The sequence below is a fragment of the Dreissena polymorpha genome, chromosome 3, assembly GCF_020536995.1.
Source record: "Dreissena polymorpha isolate Duluth1 chromosome 3, UMN_Dpol_1.0, whole genome shotgun sequence".
Lineage (NCBI taxonomy): Eukaryota > Metazoa > Mollusca > Bivalvia > Myida > Dreissenidae > Dreissena > Dreissena polymorpha.
This window is the reverse complement of record NC_068357.1, coordinates 96,907,552-96,929,190: the sequence shown is the minus strand read 5'-3', so window position 1 is coordinate 96,929,190 and position 21,639 is coordinate 96,907,552. Positions and strand designations below refer to the sequence as shown.

The window sequence follows — 21,639 nt, the reverse complement described above, 5'->3', positions numbered from 1 at the left end:
AACAAGTGCACTAAGTGCGTTTATACACTAAATGGCTTGACAGACTAGTTTCATGCCAATAAGATACAAGTACATTTTTCTTCAAAACACCATTTTGTATTTAGCTGTGCTTATTCGAAATTTAAGTGTATTATCTTATGAGTATTTGCTACTAATCAGTCAATTTATCATATACCTATCTTATTTCAAATAAAATAAATTATTACTCAAAACCTTATTTTTGATTTTCTCAAAAGTGTTAAAAGTGCAATTATCACATTCCGGCCCTTACCCCTTACCCCTCGAAATGTGAGTCATATTTAAAAAGATGTGGCATTAAAATGGCAGGTCCTGCCCCTGTCATTCGCTTTAGCTAATTTCCACAATTTCATACTGAAAATTCAGTACATGTGTAATCAGTTAAATTTCAAATGAGAATTGCACATGCCAAAATGGGTCTTATGTCATATGCGGCCAGTGTAGTCCATGACCAACCAGAGCATTCGAAAAAGCATTCTGCAACCGGAGCGCCATCGTGGTTCTCTTCATACGCACCATATCTCAAAGTTGTGTTTTTTATGTAACACATGCAGGTAAAACTTTACACGCGAACATGAACAGTAAGTGAAATTTTCTTTGACTTACGTCTTAGATAAACACGTGGACTGTTAGACACAATTGAACATTTCTTAAATTGCCAGAAATAAACCTCTAAGGTTCTAAGACAGTTACAAGAGCATGTGCCCCACCCCCACCCCGCGCTAAAATGGTTTCCATGGAAACCAGAGGATGCACGCGCAGCATTCCCATCAAGTGGAGCGATATTGTGTGCTGGCATATTGTGTCAGTATCTACCTGTGCTGGCGATACAATCGCGCGCTCTCATTCAATAACTGGATTAGAAAAAACATGGCTTACGCTAAACATTCCACGATTTGTTTGTTGCTTTGTGGAATTTTACATGTATTCATCGAGGTAAGAGCTACATTATTACTATTCTTACTGTGTTACTATCTCTCTTAATGCACGATCTGCCCAGTAGGAAAACAACGCTCGGAAACCATATTTACTAGTACCGATATCCATCTTCCTTGCGCCGTTTAATCAATACTGTTACTGATGTTTAACACCGTGTGCGCCATCTGGGATATCGTAATTACCTCGAGGATTTTTTATCGGGGGATGTCATCGGCGATACGGTCTTGGAACGCTTCGAGTAATGAGTACCAAGCGCGTGCGTTGTCGCGATGAGTTTGTTCAAGCGAGGTGCAACTCTCATATACACAGAGTAACATAAACGTACATTAACATTGAGAATAGTCCGACTGTTTTATCGTGTTACCCAGTAATATCGCATCGTTTGAACGACGTTTCGTATTTTTTCTCTTATTACATCGAGGTTAAATTTGTAATAAACAACGGTTTCAAGCTATGTATGTAGTCCTTAAAACTACTTCCTCGGAACATTAGAGTTGGCCCAACCCTTTAATCGCACATCATAACAAAACTCGTCCATAGCTAAACATCGATGTAGCTTCCCACTGGATGGTCTATATTACTTAGATTGTATTGTTTCTTTTCATGTTTATGCATATTTGTACTATTGTTGTCTTCTTTCTGAGCGATTAGAGTAACACGTATACGTGCAAGTCATGTTCATTGTTGTGCCCATATAAAAACTGAACAAAACATGACATGACATAAAACGATGCTGATAGATGATGTATTGAATATTAACGCAAACAGTCACATATGTCTTATAGGAGTTTGCGATCTGTATTATAAAGATACTCAGTACCAACTGTTATAACTCGTTCATTCAGCATAGAAAGAGCAGAATAATCTGCATTTTCTTTCAAGAGGTTTTAGGTAACACGTGCAGACGTTTCGTTCTCAGGACGAACACATTTGTACTCTAGGTTATCGGCGTTCCGCGCGTGGTTTGTGTTTGCAATTCGTTATTTCAATACTGTGAATATTTATGCCAACATTTATAATTTCCGACATCATTGTTATCGACATAGAGGTTTTTGTCAGTTTCAGTTCTTTTTATAATTAAGGTCCGTCATATATTAGTAAAATGATTTAAATTCTTCCGTCTTTACGAACTGTGCGATTGATAGTCGTGTATAGGGCTAGTTCAAGTTTATTATGGAGTCACCCATTTCGATTAAAGGCCACCCAGTTTCGAGTTTTGAGATGTGCGTAAAGTATCGTGTCAGATTAGCCTGTGCAGTTCGCACAGGCTAACGAACAACATTTTACGCCGCGACTGGATTTTGGTTTAGAAGAGACATCCTTAAAAAATGCATAAAAGCGGAAAGTGTCGTCCGTGGTTAGTCTGTGCAGAGTACACCACATGTTAATGTTGGATAATACTTTATTCACATGTATAAAGTCAAATTATCTTTTAAAAAAAATCTATGTACTTATATTAAGTAACACGTTATCCATTAGACACTTCTGTCCACCAATCGCCTAACCTACTTCGCTGTTTAAGTTGGCATTTGGACTGATGGTTGAATGCAACGGTTACCATGGGTTAATTAAATGGCGATCTAGAAGTCAACGTATCACAATGTAAATCGAGACCAACAATCTTCGTGTTTTTGTTTGGCCTGTTATATGTTATGAATATGGACAGTTTGGCCTGTTATATGTTATGAATCTGGACAGTTTGGCCAGTTATATGTTCTGAATATGGACAGTTTGGCCAGTTATATGTTCTGAATATGGACAGTTTGGCCAGTTATATGTTCTGAATATGGACACGATTACATCACGTAGTTCGCACGTAATCCTACCTTATATCTACATGTGTAAATATACAAAACCATATGCGATATTGAAACGAATAATAATAATTGTCAATAATATTTGTCTTGTGTGAAACAGCATGGAAGAAATCGTATTCAGTCAAATGATTAATCATATATTGTAGTTGTTGAATATGTTTTAATATTTTTCCTGTGAATTGTGGTTTCTCTAGGCCAATGTTTTTAATATTATCTTTCTCACTTTTCCCACCCACCCGTCCCTATGATATGTGATTGTTTTCTGGTATGTTTCTTTCCATCGGTGGGTAAGTAAATTTATTGGCGTTTTCACGTGTTTACCATTATCGCACAACAGCGTTTATAAAATGTAACTGCATTCATGTATTCATTTTCAACGGTAAGCATTAGTTAATTACAATTATTATTGTTTCCGATTGCCATTCAAAATATTAGATGTTTTATGGCATATTTGTATCATTAACAATTTACAATATACGGAACATTTTTAGATCACAATTAAATGTTGTAAAGCTCAAGCTTTGAGCAAGGCCGTTAAAGAGACGGCAATATCCCCACACACCGAGATTCTTATGACGTTTGAAAGACGTGATATTGATATTAAACAAGCATGGTTGACTCGGACTTCTGTATGTCGTCTCAATGACATTCACTTTTCATGAAAAAAGGTAAAACTATAGACCTTTATGTGTGGCATTTTATATTTAGCCAGCGTAACAAACTTAAGCTTTATACACTTTGTCTAAATGCCCTTAAGATTGTAGCTAACGTTTGGGGAACGCTTTAACGGGTTTAGATATATGGAGCACTTACACAAATCGAAGCTCAAACAATCCCGTCATGTGATCTTCAAATCTGGAATTGACATTGAGCCGGGCCGTCTTGACTGACACATATCTTCTTTTCATCTCCTCAACGGCTTGAATATTGTAGCCAAGTTTCAAGAAAATCCTTAGATGAAATGGGAAAAATAGATACTAGTATGACACGAAAATACTGGCTCGATTTTTAACTCACCTAGGAAGAAGGTGCTTATGATGAGCTTTAGTGATCGCATCCGTCGTCTGTCGTGCTTCGTCAACATTTGCCTTGTCAACACCATAGAAGCCACATTTATGGTCCGATCTTCATGAAATTTGGTCAGAAGATTTGTGTCAATGATATCTTGGATGAGTTTGACAATGTTTCCGGTTGGTTGAAAAACATGGCCGGCAAGGGGCGGGAAATCTTTCCTTGAATGGCAATAGTAAAACCTTGTTAACACTCTAGAAGTCACAGTTATTGTCCAATAATTATGAAACTTGGTCGAAATATTTGTTCTAATGATATCTTTGATGAGTTCAAAAATTGGCTCCGGTCTGTTAAAAAACATGGCCGCCGGGGATGGGGCATCTTCTTTATATGGCTGTAGTAAAACCTTGTAAATTCTCTAGAAGTCACATTTATGGTCCAATCTTTTTGAAACTTGGTCAAAACATAAGGTCTAATTATAGATACAAATGAGTTCCAAAAAAATGTATAGTTTGCCAAAAACAAAATGGCCGCTTGGGAGTGGATTATTTTTTTCTTATATATATATATATATATATATATATATATGTATAGTTACATTGACATTGTGCCTGTGTGAATGATTCATGCTATTGTACATCGTCGCAATGTTGTTTACTTTTAAGTTAAGTTTCAGGAACGTCCGTCAAATGGTATAGGAGATATGGGGCGGACACGAAAGTGTTACATACAGACTTACGAACTGACTGACTGACGGCATTCCTATAATTACGCACCCTTATCGACGGGCATTTAACATGGAATTTAATGATAGTTTGGTAATTATTTTTATTTCAATTATTTTCAGGCCAAAGACCTGAAGATGGCCACTGTCCTGGTAAGTTTGCCATCCGTATTACCGGTATACAGAAGTCCAGATAAGATGCGTATTTGCGTAAAGTACTGATGAAAAATTCCTAATCAACATGAATTAAAATTTTGATGATTGAAAAAAAAATCATCCTAAAAATTGGCATATGCATCATTTGCAATTATCAGGCAGACAAACATTGCCCAATTGGGATTATTTGATCAGCCATTTGAAAATGCATGTTTATGTGAATATGGGGCTGAGTTAAGTTCCTTTTGATCATTAATAATTAGTAAGTCAAAAGCCAATCATTGTTTTTTAGCTCAACTGAGCACAAAGTGCTCATGGCGAGCTATTGTGATCGCCTTTTGTCCGTCGTGCGTTGTGCGTCCGTGGCCTTGTGAACACTCTAGAGGCCACATGTATTGTCCGATCTTCATGAAACTTGGTGAGAACATTTGTCTCAATGATACCTCGAGCCAGTTTGAAACTGGGTCATGCTGGGTCAAAAACTAGGTCACTAGGTAAAAAAAAAGAAAAACCTTGTGAACACTGTAGAAGTCACATTTGATGCCCAATCTTCATGTAACTTTGTCAAAATGTTTGTCTTAATGATATGTTGGTTGAGTTATAAAAATGGTTTTGGTCCATTGAAAAACATGGCCGCCAGGGGGCGGGGCAGTATTCCTTATATGGCTATATAGAAACCTTGTGAACACTCTAGAAGTCACAATTGTTGCCCAATCATCATGAAACTTGGTCAAAACATTAGTTTCATTGATATCTCGGACGAGTTCGAAAATGGTCCAGATCGGTGTAAAAACATGGCAGCCAGGGACGGGACAGTTTTCTCTATATGTACATAGTGAAAACATGTGAACGCTCTAGAAGTCACAAATTTTGGTCCAATCTTCATGAAATTTGGTCAGAACATTTATTTCCTGAATACGTCGTTTGAGTTTGAAAATGGTTAGGATCAGTAAAAAAACATGGCCGCTAGGGGGCAGGGCAGTTTTGCTTATATGGCTATAGTTAAACCTTGTTAACACTCTAACACTCACATTTATAGTCCAATCTTCATGAAACTTGGTCTGAACATTTGTTTTTATAATAGCTAGGCTGAGTTTGAAAATAGTTTCGGTCTGTTGTAAAATATGGCCGCCAGGCCCCGGCGGGGCAGCTTTGCTTATATGGCTATAGTGAAACCTTGTTAACACTATAGAAGTAACATTTATAGCCCAATCTTCATGGAACTTGGTCGGAAGATTTGTTGTATTGATAGCTTGGCTGAGTTCGAAAATGGTTACGGTTTGTTGAAAAACATGGCCGCCAGGGTAGGTAATCTATATCTTTGCAGAAATTTAACATAGTGGTAAAACCAATAAAACAACAAGAAGTGTTACATATGAATCTTATTTGACTTTAAGTTCACTTATCCTAGGCTACTCTCTATAAAACTCATGTATACCTGTGCTTGCATTGTTGCCAGGTGGTAATTGTGTAACACTCCTGGAAATTGACGCCCATTAACTGCATGGTCACTTTCATCAAAGACCTTTGTGTTGTTGTCAGATGGAAACCATTCAAAAGATACGTGTAGATAACACATTACAACATGAAATGTTTTACCCCTACAATTTTCAGTTAGTCAGTAGTTTGTGTGTGATTATGAAAGATTTGTGATTTTAGCAGGTTTTATTTAATTTTTTTTTCAATTGGAAAAATCAATGCAAGGTGAGTCTTAAAATTGTTCCAGTTGTTTAAAAACACTTTGTCAAAAATGTGAACAATTTGGCAGTAAAAAAACAACTTATCACATCTTTTAAGAAGTACAAACAACTGTTGAAGAAAAGTTGATTTGCATTTGTTTTTGCAAAAATAATATATTTATGCTACAGATTTTTTGTGCATTTAAATTACAAAAAGTTTGATAGTTGTTTTGATATGATACGTTTTCAAATGTCTTGTGGGTGTTTACTTCTATATTTGCACACATTTAAAACTACATGTATACGAAAGATCAAGTGATGTTTTGTACTATAAAAGAAGATCAATATTGAATTTCTAGTAGCTGTACATATTTTAATACTCATTTATTTTTTATAACTGACTTTGATATATAAAACAATTCAACATATTTTATTTAATTATGCAAAAACTATTTTATAAAAACACAATCTCTTGAACAAATACAGTTGTTTTCAGTATCTAAAAGTGTTCTTGCTAAACAGATTGTAAACAGTCATCCCCTATAAGATGCTGAGATGCTTATCTCATGATCTCAAATTTGGACAACAATTTGTTGAAAAATGTACTTCAATCTAATCTTTTGCTGATGCTCATTATTAAATTACTGTCCTCATATTAATTTTATCCAAAATAATCTAAGCTTTGTCGCAACGGGTAACAAATGTCTATTTTCAAAAATTTAAACACACACACACAAAACTACTGATAACGCATATATGTATATATCTGCCGAAACAGCAAACCTCTTCATTTCACAAAACAACGTTAACGACCCGTGTTTCCTCCTGATACGACGGTTGAGTTCAAAAATGGTTTTGATCCATCTAGTAACATGACCGCCAGGGGGGGGGGGGTCATTTTCCTTATATTTATATACTGAAAAAGCCTGTGAACACTCTAAAAGTCACATTTTTTGGCCAATCATCATGAAACTTGGTCAAAACATTGGTTTTATTGATATGTCGGATGAGTTTGATAATGGTCGTGATCAGTGGAAAAACATTGCCGTCAGGGGAGGGGGCAGTTTTCTCGATATGTTTGTAAGAAGCATTTTCTTTTTATATATATTTAAAAAAAATCTGGTTATTAAAAACATGACTGCCAGGGTGGGTGGGATAATTTTCTATATAGGCCTATTGTGAATACTTTAGAACACCTTATTTTTAAAGTCAGTCTTGTCATACTAATAATTTGAAATATTTGCTGAAGAGTTTTAATCTTTGTTTCTTTCCATCTAAGTCTCTCAGGTGAGCGACCCAGGGCCCTTTGGGGCCTCTTGTTTATTGATTTAGGGTTAGATGTTCTTGAATATAACTACATGTTTTCTGCACATATATGTAAAAAATACTCGTGCAAAAGTGTTTGATTTTGTATTTTACTGATCAGCCAACAAAGTCATGAGTGAAATACGCATTGGCTTAAAAAAATACCTAGAGCTCTGCGATTTTAAATTCAACCAGTAGGCCGTTTTAATTAGCGTATGAAATTCTGAAAGCCGTGCTTACTATGGTCATGGGTTTTTGAATATAATAGTATATCATACGTTTTAGATACGAGAAACGCACATGTTTAATAAAACAATACAACAACATCAATATCACTACATGATGCGAAATATACGCGAAATCGTGTCACACTTTTTAAATCTTCTTAGTTTTAACGCGTCTTAGACGGTGTTGGTAATTTACTAGAGAGCGAATATGGGAACTTAAATGTCTAAATAACACAGGTTCCTTAACTATAACCAATATTACTCACCACCGCCAGTCATACACATTTCATTTAGCACTATACAATAATACTTTATTAATGTTTTCAAATATGTTTTTTTTTCCAATAGTGTTTGGGAGGTCAAGGGCACAATCGAACATATTTCGCCTTTTAAAAGATTTGTGTAAGGCTTCGCTTTGCCACGATTAACAGTATGTTCAGTTTTTTCTTTAATGTACAGTGAACGTCGAAACCAAAACTTTAACTTAAGCAATTTCTGTTCGGATTCCCATTTTCGTTACAGACTGTCACACAAATCGGATACATTTTGTCGCGAATATGAATGTATTATTCATGAAAAATAATTTGAAAGCGAAGCATTGGAATGTGATGTTTCACCGTAGAAGTAGGAGTAATATCTGTGGCAGTGGTAGCATAATTAAGTAATCATGGCATAAGTGGTGGCGGTGTCGGAACCGTGACCGCAGTTGTAAATGCCGCGGGCCCAATATTTAAAGAAGTTCCTTTTGGGTAGTTGGCTGCTTAGGATGCAAGAGCCGACACCGTCATACAACACTTAATAAAATCTATATACAAGTTAACTTTTGCCAGGGTTATGGACTTTCTACCCTGTAATGTTCTGATTATCTGTTCTAGAGAACTCAACACAATTACTGTCGAAGAAAAAAACACACATGTTTACGCAATCCTTCAGATATTTATCTATCATTTTCTCGGAGAAAATGATAGATGAGTATGTTTCGAGTTTTCTTTGGCGAAGAAAGTGGTTACCTGTATGCATTATGCGTTCTGCATAAATATGCACACTTCGTTAACGGGGTGTTCCACAATATACCGGTAACAAAGAAACATCTACAAAAAGAATTTCTGCGAATTTCCTTATTTTGGTAATAAAGATGGAACATTACTAAATAACTTACAAAGGTTTAACTGTTCTTGATGCCATTTAGTTGTAAGTCGCTTATTCACCGCATGAAGTGTTTGTTATGAAGTGTATTGAATATTACGCGTACAGTTGATAATTCACATGTATACAGTTTATTAATCAATACATAGTACTTTTCACGTTTAAACACGTATATTAAATATATTCTTGCATTTACAGTATATACGACTTAAGGAAATGTCCATTACATATACTTTGGTGAACGGATACTGGCATTAAATTAGTAAATAAAATGGATCCTCACCAGTGAAGTCATCGAGATGATGAGACAATCTAAGATAATCAGAAACTGCCGTTAAACTTGCCGTTAAAAGCGTTATCTTGAGCAACACAATCTTAACGCTTACGCTGATTTTAACAGGCCCGTTATCACTTAATGGTCCGTTTAGACTTAACGTTGCTTTGAGCAACCCGGTCCAGATCACATTCTCCTCAAATGGCATTTTATGTACTAAACATGACTTTGTCCTTCACCATTGAAGTATATGGTTGTAATTTTATAAAGTCGCATTTACATATGATTGAGTTTTGTATAAGAACAATCTAACCACGATTCGATTGAAGTATATGGTTGTAATTTTATAAGGTCGCATTTACATCTGATTGAGTTTTGTAAATGAAAAATTTAACCACGATTCGATTGAAGTATATGGTTATAATTTAATTAAGTCGCATTTACATCTGATCGAGTTTTGTAAATGAAAATCTAACCACGATTCGATAGAAAATTGAAATCAGACTGTATTAATAATATAAAACTCTAAATGCCGACAGCCTATGATGACATTCATACAAGATGTCTAGACGAGCTGACCGCAAACTGACCATGATATCACGTGACATGGAATGTATTACCTTAAGAGAAAGTGCACAAAGGTAGTTCAAGAGAAATTGTGTAAAACCCATTAATGATAAATATATTTGTACAATGTATATCAATATAAAACTATATGACATTAAATTTACATATATGAGTAGGGAACAAAAGGGGCGAGCTATATTTACATGATATAAAATATGTTTATGGGCACGATGAAAATAATTGTTAAATGTAAGAAAATAGCATCTTAGTATCTTGCTTATATTAATGAACTATCTCACTTTCTATAAAATTGAATCAGAAACGTCTGTTGATTTTGAAGAATTAAAGAAAGCCATTTTGTACCCGCTCATTATTTCTGCATGAGATACGATATTCACGTTCAACATAAGCTGTAATTGCTGACGAACGCAATCTAGCACCCCTATCATATTCAATATCGCCATTTCATCAGTAGAATTTTTTTAATTAGGTATACTAGCTGGAAATTAATCCAACATTTTATTGGCTGTGTATAAAGGGACATAATTTCAGGCATAGAGAGAAAAGCGTTAACAAAGTTGTTGTTAAAGACAAAAATACTAGCGCTCACAAATTTGAAATGAATTCACCCACTGACTGTACAATACATTGATACCCACACAAATGTACATCACAGATGATTGCGTCTGAAAGAACTTCTATTGATTTTTCGAATGTTTATTTTATGTATATTTTTTTCGGACTAAAATGCCATTTTAAATGTTAAATATCAAGTCATTTGAGATCTTCCTTCGTTTATTGCTTACATATTTTTTAAGGAAACACGATAAGCAAAAATACTACAATTACACCTATGCAAAGCGTTCATAGGGGAAAACTTATTTCATAGCGATAAATACAGTAACAGACAAGTAGTGTAAATTACCTGCCTGATAGAGAATGCAACATATAGCGGTATTCGGTGTGGTAGTAAGTATTACGCTGATGAAAGATTATCAATTAACAGCTGCAGGTTGTGTGTGTGACTTAGATTAACTCTCAATGTATACACAACTTGCCTTCACGTAAATCTGCAGTATAAAAGATTCACATTTAAGAATAGATATTGACATTACGATATATGTATATATACACAATCAATAATTGCACGCTATCGTGCTAAATAAGAGCGTCATATATATTAAACGTATATGTCCTGTAATTGTAGTCTATAATTTATATAATGTTAATCTTAATATTGGCATTATGTGAGTGTTTCAATTTTCCTAGAACTAACATTTTGTTTTTCCAACATTATTGCTATTTTTATTGCCCCCACTATAGTAGTGGGGGACATATTGTTTTTGCCCTGTTTGTTGGTTGGTTGGTTGGTTGGTCTGTCTGTCTGTCTGTCTGTCTGTTTGCGCCAACTTTAACATTTTGCAATGACTTTTGCTATATTGAAGATAGCAACTTCATATTTGGCATGCATGTGTATCTCATGAAGCTGCACATTTTGAGTGGTGAAAGGTCAAGGTCAAGGTCATCCTTCAAGGTCAGAGGTCAAATATATGTGGCCAAAATCGCTCATTTTATGAATACTTTTGCGATATTGAAGATAGGAACTTGATATTTGGCATGCATGTGTATCTCATGGAGCTGCACATTTTGAGTGGTGAAAGGTCAAGGTCAAGGTCATATTTCAAGGTCAGAGGTCAAATATATGTGGCCCAAATCGCTTATTTCATGAATACTTTTGCGATATTGAAGATAGGAACTTGATATTTGGCATGCATGTGTATCTCATGGAGCTGCACATTTTGAGTGGTGAAAGGTCAAAGTCAAGGTCATCCTTCAAGGTCAGAGGTCAAATATATGTGGCCCAAATCGCTTATTTTATGAATACTTTTGCAATATTGAAGATAGCAACTTGATATTTGGCATGCATGTGTATCTCATGGAGCTGCACATTTTGAGTGTTGAAAGGTCAAGGTCAAGGTCATTCTTCAAGGTCAGAGGTCAAATATATGTGGCCCAAATCGCTTATTTCATGAATACTTTTGCGATATTGAAGATAGGAACTTGATATTTGGCATGCATGTGTATCTCATGGAGCTGCACATTTTGAGTGGTGAAAGGTCAATCCTTCAAGGTCAAATATATGGGTCAAAATTGCGCATGTAATGTCACTTCTGCAATATTGAAGCTAGCAATTTTATATTTGAAATGCGCGTGTATCTCAAGGAGCTGCACATTTCGAGTGGTGAAGGGTCAAGGTCAAGGTCATCCTACAAGGTCAAACATCATATAGGGGGACATTGTGTTTCACAAACACATCTTGTTTTAAGTATACATACAGACACAAATCTTAAAATTGAAAAGCAGTGCACTTTATCGTTTGTTTTCCCTTTAAATACATATTCTGCAACCACGCCTGCCAAACGTTGGCGCCGCCACATTTCAGGCCGAGCCTTACCTCTACGAGAACAATGGCGGCAAGTACACTGGGTTTCTACCGGACCTGTTCGAGCGAATGCAGCTCAACGTCACTATAGAGAAGAAGAGCGAATATGGAAGTCAGGGACCGAATGGCACCTGGACCGGCCTCATGGCAGACATTCTCGACAAGGTACGAGGGCGTGTGGGGGGGCAATTGCACCCTACCGGTACGTAAAAAAGAATGGAAAAGCGTATAATTTTATCGTTGCTTAGCGCTCAACACCTAACACCTAACACAACACCTAATAATTCTTTTATCCTATATATTTCTTTAGTATTGGGGCTACCGCCCCCAAACCCCTGCTTTGTCGATAGTGGTAAACAACTGCGTACCGGTAAAGTGCAATCTAGCCGCGTGTGGATCCAGGTGCTTTAAAGGGATCTTTTCACGGTTTGGTTACTTGACAAAATTGAAAAAAGTTGTTTCAGAATCGCAAATTTTCGTTTTAGTTATGATATTTGTGAGGAAACAGTATTACTGAACATTTACCATAGTCCAATATAGCCATTATATGTATCTTTTGACAATTTGAAAACCTTAAAATTATAAAGCGTTGCAACGCGAAACGATTGAATAATCTGGAGAGTTCTGTTGTTGTCGTTTAAATTTACGAAACTACGAAGATTGCTTATATAAGGTATAAAATACTTAAACTGTTTATACCCGGCGGAATATCTGAGAGGGCTAATGCGTTTTTACTTCAGACTAACTCTAGGACTCCGGGGTCACTGGTTCGAGCCCTGGTACCGGCTACATTTTTTTCCTTTTTTAAATTTTATTCTTGATTTTTTACTGGAGCTTTTAAGATCCAATGTTTACATTTATCAATATAAAGCATTTAATGACAAACTTCAAAATATGCCAAAATCTGTGAAAAGGCCTATTTAAATTTAACCTTGTTAAGGGAAAGCTGGGCTTAATGCATGTGTGCACAGTGGATTTTCGTTTAGAAAAGACTTCAAATAAAGGAACAATTCCATTACAGCGAAACATGTCGTCACTGATTATCATATGCGATTATTAATCTGGGACTACACTTGACGCACATGTTTTTAACCCAGTATCCACAGAACAAGGCCAAAATTGTTTTAGGCCTTTATAGCTAAGTGTTCATGCATACGTTGTGAACATTTGCGACCAAACGTTCCGTAATCATAAACGTTCAATAAATAGCAACAGTACTGTGTTTGTCAAATTAGTTTTTACTTTGACAAACACGCTTAGTATAATGCAATAATATGTGTTTAATCATGTTTTAGTTTAATAATATATTTATCTTTTTTTGCAAATAATATTTTATAATAAACATGCCAAAATCTTAAAATTCCTTACTTTGCGTAAAAAAAGCACTACGTAATTATCGTACCGTTATCACTCTAATTGCTTTTATTCACACACTATTTTATACACACTATTTTCTAACCTTTCCGTACACAGAGGGTGGACTTTGCTGGTCCTCTCACGGTGACGGTCAAGCGGATGATGGTGGCCGATTTCTCCTACCCCCTCAAGTCGGTGGGGCCGGTGATCGTGATGCGGAAGCAGACCACTAAGCGCTCCATGCGGGACGACATCTCACTTCCGTTTAGACCTATGGAGGCGACCGTCTGGCTACTATTAGCTCTGTGTGAGTGAGGGAAATGTTTTCATGATCGATACCGTAATAAAATCAAAGCGCTGAAGACACTGAATTTGTTCGCTGTTGTATAATCTAAGACGCAGCTCAGTTTTCAAAATTATGTTATAGTTTTTATATTGCAAGTTTGAAATGACAACAACCAATTCAAATTTATAAAAATGTGTCTTAAAGCACAGGTCGCAATGTGGTTTTTTCTTCTTCAAATCATTGATACAGCTAATCATTGTGCACAGGCTAATCTTATTTGACATGAATTAAGCCCAGTTTTTCCTGAAAGCAGCCAATATGTACACATTTCAATGATAAACACTAGACTGGCCAACGTTGCCTTACAAGCTGTTAAATACTTTTGAATACATACACTCTATGTAGTATTCGTCGTATGCTTAATTGAACTGCAGTTATCCATACAGGCAGTCACGGGTTACGGTTCCTAGCGTAGTTAAGCCCATACTGATTTGCAAAATTGCCTCTACATTATTTGTGAGCGTTAAACAAGTGTTAAGATACCGTAATAATTAGAATGTCTGCTGAAGTGAATATTCATACCTAATATTTTTTGTAAAGGACCACTTGTAAAAGTGAAAACATAAACTCATGTACGCAAAACTAAAGAAACTAATAACACATATTTATCACAGAAAAAAATATATCGGTATCACCATTGTATGTGGTAATTTTGCTAAAAATATATCATACGTCTCGCGAGTTTTATCAAAGTATGTATCATTGAATTCTACTGTCACAACATGAACGGAACAAAACATGAACAAAACCAGTAGTGAGATATCTTAATGATTAACGCGTGAACGTTTATTGCATTCTGGCATCGATCATTTATACTTGGGAATGCTATTATACCAACCTCTTACCAATAACCAATTAAGAATTTATGACAAGTGGGGTCAAAAACTAGGTCTTGGCTTTCCGAGATCTTCTGAAAAGACACTGGACTTATTTGGCCGCGCATATAGCGCTCAATGGCGGCCTCAGAAAGCCGGTCGCACGTTTCAATACTATACATGTGTTGAGTCGCAACCTTGTGCTTAGACAAATTTTTCAATGTTGGCATCGTGTTTGTATAGCGTAATAACGATATGTTCATTATACGGACACTCTGCTGTACATCACCTAACACTTCACCCACTTCAATTGGTACGGGGTGAAAACCACTGATCAAAGTTTTGTTATATATATATATATATATATATATATATATATATATATATATATATATATATATATATATATATATATATATCATTTATTTACGTACACAATTAGGATTAGAATATTCGAAAACATATATAATATTGACATATCAAGAACAACGTTACATACATGTTGGCATTTACAGTTGATATCAAAATCTAATACGCTTCCACTTGGCCATTTGGGCTTAAGTAATAAATATCTGATATGAGCTTAATGTTAGTAACACGCATATTATCGATGGAAAGCATTACAAATGGTTTGTTCACTTCATGATTATGCCTACACGAAACGATCATTGCAGGCTTTTTGGTGACGGGCACGATCCTTTATATCATCTCCCACTTCAACCCGTACGAGTGGCGCCGGATGGGTAAGGATCGAGAGGCGACTCTCCGTGAGCAGGAGTCCTTCACGTGCTTCAACTCGTTCTGGTTCGTGCTCAGCGCCTTTTCCCTTCAAGGTGAGTAAGGCGGACTTACCTATAGGTGTTGATCTGTTTCTTAATCCTGGAAGAACGCGATGAAGAAGCTCCCCAAACAGATCGGCATGCACTCTGAGGAAGTTTTTGTAACCTTTTGGGTCTTCTCTGTTGAGCTCCTGTAGTAGTTGCTCATATTGTCCATATAGTGGCCGTTGCGTAAGCCACTGTTTAACCCACACTTCCCTGCGTCGTTGTCGCCTACGCCTACGCACCTGGGCGGCTTCCTCCTCATCTAACTCTAATACAGCCATGGTCCTGTCTCTCTGGAGCTCTAACCATCTGGCCCACAACTGTAATTGTTCAATCTCCATGATGATTAAAGTGATTAGTGAACAACAATGTTTGAAGTTTCTTTTCTCAAAGTTTCAATACACGACCGTTCGTGACTTTGTACGACTGTAGTACGACCATCACTATCTGGTCGTGTGAAGATCTGGTGGCAATCGAGCTAAGGTCCACTTGGTAAAGCTGAGATCGTATAAGGCTCGCGTATAGGTCGAGATGATCGAGCGGAAATCGGAAAGATGGTTGAGTGGACGTCGTGAATGAGTCGTGTGGGGGTCGTGTGTAATCGACAAGAGGTCGAGAAGAAGTCGTGTATACCCTTTTTAGTCGAGCTTGATCGGGTTTGGTCGGGAAATTTCGGTAATCGGGATGATCGAGTTGATCGGATCGGCAGTGGTAACCCACCTTTAGAGACATATCATTATTTGAAACAAAAGCGATTGATGACATTTGCATAATCTTGCTGACAACCAACATACATTTTTATTTACCTACCTATAGTTTATTATAGTTAATCGTATGCCAGCAGTATGAAGAATTTAAGGGTTTATCTCACTTCTAATGTATTATTACGTTGCCAATCAAAATAACATATGGGCATCGCTCTGTGCAAACGGGGTTAAAAACATATTCGTAAAGTGTCGTCCCACAGTCCGCACAGGCTTATCAGGGACGACACGTTCCGCTTGTATTGCATTTTTCCTTCAAAGGCGGTCTCGTAGTAAAAATCTAGTTTAGGCGGAAAGTGTCGTCTCTTATTAGCCTGTGCGTATTGCGCAGGATAATCTGGGACGACACTTTACGCACATGCATTAAACCCCGTTTTCACAGAGAGATGCTCATATTTATAAGTTATATATTTTCCGACGCCGTAGGTTACGTGAGGACGCCGCGCTCTATGGGTGCACGGGTGCTCGTGCTGGCCTGGTGGTTCTTCGTGCTCATCATCCTCTTCTTTTACGTGGCCAATCTTGTGAACTTCCTGCGCGCCAGCGCCTCCACATCCGGGCATTCCAAGATTAGGGGATTCAAGTCAGTTACTGTTATCCGCTGCTATACCGTCAGTTATCTTTGTCTATATTCATTTGTCGTTGGTTAATCTTGCTATTCCAAAATCATTTATTTAATGAAGTAAAAAATACTGTTATTATTGTGAAGACCACTGGTCTTGGAGTTAAGTTATTCTAACAAGTGATAACCGGTATAATTATGCTAGATCAGTTTGAGTGTTATAGTTGAGTGTATTGAAAATCATAGGTTTCTTTTAAACGCTGGGGCAATTAGAAAATATTTGTGGACTATAAAAATAGTTTAATTTTGCAAATGAACACAAAACTGGTTAAGCTCATTTTACATCTTTTAATTTCAGAGACCTTGCAAGAAACGAGGAAATCCGCATCGGCATGGTGTATCGCGGAGCGACGGAAGAGTACTTCAAAAACTCAGTGAACGACCAAGATAAAGATATCTACGATAAGCTAATAGAAACGCGCAAAGAGATTGCGGAGTACGATGCCTCGGAGAGCGACAAGATGAAAAGCGGCGGCCTCCAGGCGCTCTTCCGGTACCTGCGTACCGGGCCGTTTTCAGACTTCACCCTCATACTAGAATCCGACACAGCGACGTACTTTTCAAATCAGTTGCCGTGTGACCTGTCTATGATTACTGAAGGCCGCGTGAACAGGCAGCTAGCGTTCGCCTTCCCCATTGGCTCGCATACGCTGGAGGCGGAGCTCAACCAGAAGTTGCTCACTCTACAAGAAACAGGAGTGCTTAAAGAGCTTACCGATCATTGGTTCAGTTCTGAGTGTTCCGATTCGGGGGACTCTCTGATCGATATGACTAACGCTCCGTCGAAGGCTTACGCCGTCGGCTTAGCGGACATTTCCGGCGCGATTCTGGTACTCGTCGTGGGCATTGTACTTGGCGGCATAATTACGGCAATCGAATTCTGCATTTACAGATGGGCCGAATCGGTAAGCCTTTTTTTTTTATTTGTAGACTTTACATGTATTATCTATCTAGTCAAATTAATCCAAGGATTACAATTGGTTCTCGTTTTTTTTCCATAGTATTCTTACTTAAATATATTCTTCTAAATACAAGTACTATGCATATCAAAAACGAGTACATCACAAATGCACATAGTAATAAGTATAAATTGCATAGGAGTATGATCGAATGCCTGTGTTTTCTTCAGCATTCGGACGACGATGTCGATCGTGCTGAAAAAACTAGAAACCTGAACGTCAGCGACCAACTTCTTGCGGGCGATAGTAGACCAGGGGGCGCAACTCAAGTATAGCTCAATATATAAATCGCTTCATTTACCTCCCTTGTTACGCTCTTCTTCGGATGCCCGTTTATCTACGAAGAATGACACGACTCGGCGTTCACGCTTACGACAGTACGTGGAAGGAATAAGAAGATGAAAAACATAAACACCATTTGGACTTTTATGCCATGTCGTTTTATGCTAAATTCGCCAAAAAATATACATACATTTATTAACTTTATTTGGAAAGCATTGGTTTCGTAAATATTTAATAATCTCCATCTAAAACAATGTTTTCACTGCAAGTACAGAACATAGTACCAACTACTCATGGGTTCACTTTGCTCAAACCGACTGTCAATACATACAAAGTTGTTAGATATGTTTTCACAATTTAATGTTTGTATCTTTTTTTGCTTTATTAGATTAAAAAAAATGAATATTTGGGCTGTGTAGGGGGTTAAAGACAAAAGGGAACGTTCGGATACGAGGACATTTATATGTGTCGTGTTCTGAGAAAACTGGGCATAATTCATGTGCGTAAAGTGTCGTCCCAGATTAGCCTGTGCAGTCCGCATAGGCTAATCAGGGACGACACTTTCCGCCTAGATTTGATTTTTTCTAAGAAGAGACTTCAATTAAACGAAAAATGTCATGAAAGCGGAAAGTGTCGTCCGTGATTAGCCTGTGCGGACTGCACAGGCTAATCTGGGACGACACTTAACGCACATGCAATATGCCCAGTTTTCTTAGAACATAACACATATTATCCTTTATCGACTGTAGTCTCCCATTATTGTAGTTTTAAACTACACAGGAGAACCATTACAGATTTGTTCGTATGTCGAAAAAAAAGCGATAATGTTAAGGCATATTTCGTGAAATACTGCAATTGCGTCACCAAATTCTTCCGTAAAATTCACTTGAAATGTCATATTGAATGCCATGATTCAGAGTACTTTTGTCTTGTTAAACGACGCCTATGGCGAAAACGGCGTAGGTTGTGTGTAAATTGAACTCACTGTACATTTATTTATCAAGTTTATTAATTTTGTTATTTTTTTCTCTCACATGAATGTATTTTAATAAGCTCCACGTGGTCTGTAAAAAATCGGAAGAAATGGTCAGGCGACCCTCTGCGACGGTTTAAACTTGTTAAATTTGCTTTTATAATATTATTATTACTTTATTTAAAGTTTGCGTTAATTGCAAGTTTTTTGCTATAAAAGCTAATCATGTTATTTATTTTCAGTTTGATATATTTTGCATTATATTAATTGTATTATTTTGTCTGATGGCAATTCAAGAAAGTATTTCTTACTTTGAAATTAATAACAAGCTTTATCGTATAGCTATGACTTACATTTTGAACTCATTTGTTAAGTGGGCAAGTTTAAATTTGCGTGGGAGATTGTGTGCTTGATACTTTTTTTACAGTCTCATTAATGTACCGAGTGTGGTTAAAACATGTACTTCAGGAATAATGAACCATTTTTTTTCGTGTACGTATTGCACAGTATTATTGTAGACACTCGCGTTTTTGTGCACTTAATGTAGTTGTTGCATATGCAGTTTTTATATGACTCGGAGTTTTTTAATAACCATTTTGCCAGATTTGTTAAAATATGGTTGCTCTTATAAAAGAAAATTCGTTTCGCCGTATGTTATTCCGGTGTATAAATAATATTTTTCCCGGTTTAGCTGATCATCCATTACCCAGAACACTTTACTGCGTTTGTCAGAAGTATTTGTTTTTGTTCAGTTCTTTTGTTTAGCCAATATATAGATTTAACAGTTTGACGTCTTACCGAGCAAAGAGAGGCGGTACGCATGTTTTAAACATTGCGGCTGCGCTAAAATCTCGCAATGCGGGTTCGCTACATAACTGACCCATTTCGGCTCATATGCATTACAGTTATTCAAGCAAACTAATGAAAATCTCTCTAAAATGCACTATAACAAGAAGGAAATATCGTATTATACCATACTTATGTTAAAATAATGAGAAATCCCACAACCCATGTGTATGTCAATTTAATTTAACTTTTTTGTTCTCTATTGAAGGCATTTGCATATTATATGTGTACTACCTACTGAGATTAGGCTGAAGATGTTATTGGGGATCTTATTCTCCAAATAACGTCTTTTATCACTCACTTTTATATTAACTGATTTGTGCCATGTCATCAAAAAGCTCTATGATTCAATTCATATAGTTCTCATGTATATGAGTCACGTTCTGAGAAAACTGGGCTTAATGCATGTGCGTAAAGTGTCGTCCCAGATTAGCCTGTGCAGTCCGCACAGGCTAATCAGGGACGACACTTTCCGCCTAAACCTGATTTTCAGTAAGGAGGGACTTACTTGAAACTAAAAATACCATAAATCGTAAAGTGTCGTCCCTGATTAGCCTGTGCGGACTGCACAGGCTACTCTTGGACGACACTTTACGCACATTCATTATCCCCAGTTTTCTCAGAACGCGACTCATATTATGGAGCGTTATATCATGTGATATGTAGTTCAATATCATCTTTTAACTTTTGCTTCGAATTGTTTATTGCCGTTGTTTTTTTCCGGTTGATTTTAAGAATTAAAAAATATACTCGTAAACTATTTTAAATGTTCTTATTTCGTTCAATATATTCCTCACATGTTTAGCCTTTTCAGCCTCATTTATATTTTTAGACATTGTGTTTAAATTGGTGTTTTTGTCAATGTAGTATTTTCGATTGACGTGGTGTGGTGTTAATACTCTAAATTTTAACCAATTTATAAATAAAATGCCTCACCTATATAGAGTTTCTATGTCTGTTTAAACAACGACTGAAGTACAAGATTATTTAAATTGACATGACGCCTGGACGATGATCGCTCCGCCCACTTAATCACGTGGCTTAGCGGTTATCAAACATAGACAAGCTAACACCAAAATGGCTTCTTTACCTATAGACTGCATATAGATTTACGCGATATTCCTGATGATTTTTATGGACTTTTTCACACCATATAACACTTGTTAAAGGGGTTTGTGTCATTTAGTTATTCTGCAAATGCAATAAATATACGTTTATAGAGAACGTCAGCTATTAATAACGGGTTAATTGGTACATTAAACAGCTCTCAAACGCTTGCGCGCTTACTTTAATTAGACCATGTGTACATACAGCTGACTGTTTCTGTAATCACCGTCTCTTAAATGGCATACACTGTTACATATCTACCGGCATATTTCACTGTCACCTATCTACCGGCATATTTCACTGTCACCTATCTACCGGCATATTTCACTGTCACACATCTACCGGCATATTTCACTGTCACATATCTACCGGCATATTTCATTGTCACATATCTACCGGCATATTTCACTGTCACATATCTACCGGCATATTTCACTGT

The 21,639-nt window shown here is 36.7% G+C and overlaps 1 protein-coding gene across 1 annotated transcript; it reads left to right on the top strand.

Annotated features, from left to right (window-relative positions):
* The first annotated feature begins 822 nt into the window (after window positions 1-822).
* LOC127875437 (glutamate receptor 3-like) lies at window positions 823-21,034 on the top strand. Its single transcript, XM_052420496.1, has 8 exons — window positions 823-954; window positions 4,633-4,662; window positions 12,307-12,471; window positions 13,780-13,969; window positions 15,498-15,656; window positions 16,838-16,994; window positions 17,332-17,938; window positions 18,163-21,034. Exons 1-8 carry the CDS (start codon window positions 889-891, stop codon window positions 18,265-18,267), a joined length of 1,479 nt encoding a protein of 492 aa, XP_052276456.1. The 5' UTR covers window positions 823-888; the 3' UTR covers window positions 18,268-21,034.
* Window positions 21,035-21,639: the final 605 nt, after the last annotated feature.

Bases quoted from the DNA above. Each gene is read 5' to 3' on its own strand.
- LOC127875437 (XM_052420496.1), top strand. From the start codon at position 889: ATGGCTTACGCTAAACATTCCACGATTTGTTTGTTGCTTTGTGGAATT. The intron at 16,995-17,331 runs GTCAGTTACTGT...TTTTAATTTCAG, and splicing joins TCCAAGATTAGGGGATTCAA to AGACCTTGCAAGAAACGAGG. The intron at 17,939-18,162 runs GTAAGCCTTTTT...TGTTTTCTTCAG, and splicing joins TTTACAGATGGGCCGAATCG to CATTCGGACGACGATGTCGA.